This window comes from Octodon degus, unplaced genomic scaffold, assembly GCF_000260255.1.
Source record: "Octodon degus isolate 3935 unplaced genomic scaffold, OctDeg1.0 scaffold00107, whole genome shotgun sequence".
NCBI lineage: Eukaryota > Metazoa > Chordata > Mammalia > Rodentia > Octodontidae > Octodon > Octodon degus.
Genome location: NW_004524683.1, coordinates 128,785 through 130,498, shown reverse-complemented (window position 1 = coordinate 130,498; position 1,714 = coordinate 128,785). Strand labels below are relative to the sequence as shown.

At 42.4% G+C, this 1,714-nt stretch overlaps 1 protein-coding gene across 1 annotated transcript in view; it reads right to left on the bottom strand.

Annotated features, from left to right (window-relative positions):
* Nucleotides 1-1,714, bottom strand: part of Ndc1 (NDC1 transmembrane nucleoporin) — a 68,260-nt gene that overhangs the window by 6,832 nt on the left and 59,714 nt on the right. The window contains exon 16 of the mRNA XM_023724184.1: nucleotides 486-646. Coding sequence (XP_023579952.1) covers nucleotides 486-646 — 161 coding nt within the window. The remainder of the gene's footprint in view (nucleotides 1-485; nucleotides 647-1,714) is intronic.

Genomic DNA, 1,714 nt, shown 5'->3' with positions numbered 1-1,714 from the left:
AGAACTAGAGATTGAACTCAGGCCCTTGCGCTTGCCAAGGAAGCGCAAGGGCCTGAGTTCAATCCCCCAGTTCTGCCAAAAACAAAAACAAACTAACAAAAAAAAAAGAGAGAGAGAAAGAACAAAAATCACTTTTTATCTTCCTTCCTCCATTTGAAGGAACTCTCATGTTTACGACATTTTAAACTACAAATGTTTTTTTTCTAAAAATTTAAACTACAAATATTAAATCTAAATCCAAGCTGTTAATTCACAATGGGACCATCAAGGTGCTAGAAGAACAATATCAACATCTGGGCCTCAATAATTCTGTTTCTCGGAGGAATTCCTTAAAAGTGGACTATCTGGGGCCAGGGAGATAGACATAGCTCAGTAGAATACGTGCTTGTCTGGCAAGTGCAAGGGCCTGAGTTCAATCCCCAGTTCCAAAAAAAAAAAAAAAAAAAAAGTGAACTATTAGTGCAGATCAAAACATGTAAACTTACTTCAGATGTTCACCAAATGTAGTAGTTATTCGATAGATGGCAGTTTTCAATGATGCTCTGAACGCAAATCTTAATGTCTTGTAAGAAGTGTCCACAAGACTTCCTGATATCCGAGGTGGTTTGCTGGAAGCATGAGGAAGCTTGAAGTACTTGTCAACTGCCTAGACCAAGAAACAAGAAAAATGCATTAATTCAAATGATCACAAAAGTTAACTTGACCCAAAAAAATATTTTAAACATACAGACACAGGCAGATACATACATGTACATACACATGCTCTTATTGTTAATCAGTCTCAACAGTTTAAAAACCAAACATCGGAGTGGCCTAGTTATGTTAGCAGTTACAAGGGGCCAGACCTGTGCTTTAAACAGCAGTTGAAATCCAACGGCCCTGAAAACGCAAAGCTGGGAAGTAAGATACTGGCATCCTACTGTTCATTGTTTTTTGTTTTTTGTTTTTTTGAGATAGGGTCTCACTGTGCAGTTGGCTGGCCTTTTGCTCACTTTTGTAGCCTCCAGGCTGGTCTCAAAGTCGCAGAGATCCTCCTGACTCAATCTCCTGAGTGCTAGGATTACAGGCATGCACCACGACTCCCAGTTCCGGGGCTGCACCATGGGTGCCTGCATCTGAGCTGAGATGGCAGGCCCAGGGGTCCAGGCCAAGACAGCACACCCGGGGATCTGGGGATGAGAACACATGGCACCTGGGGACAGGAATTGAACTACGGTCTTTTGGCTTGCCAGGGAGGTGCTTACACCTGAGCTATCTCTGAGCTATCTCTCTGGCCCCACTGTTCTTATAAGGATGGCAGGGAGCAAAGTCTTTATTATGGATCTCAGCAAAAAAAAAAACCCTGTAAACTTCACATAAAGTTATTTAATAAATTAGTTTATCTTCCTTTTCAATTCTAAGTAATTAGGCACTAAGCAAGACTAAATAGGGCAGAGTAATAATTCACAAGTAAAACTGATTCTATTTATAATTTTGGAGGGCCAGCCACATAGCTCAGCGCATTAAAGCGCCTGCTTAGGCAAACACAGAAGCAAGGGGCTCAATTCCCAGGCCGGCTGTGCCAGCCCCGCCCCTCGGGCATGCTGAAATGGCTTGAGACTGGACATGGTGGCATGTGCCTGTAATCCCAACACTTTGTGGAGGTTGTAAACAGAAGGATCACTATGAGTCCTATCTATGTAGTGAGACTCTGTACACCCTGCCCTAAAAAATA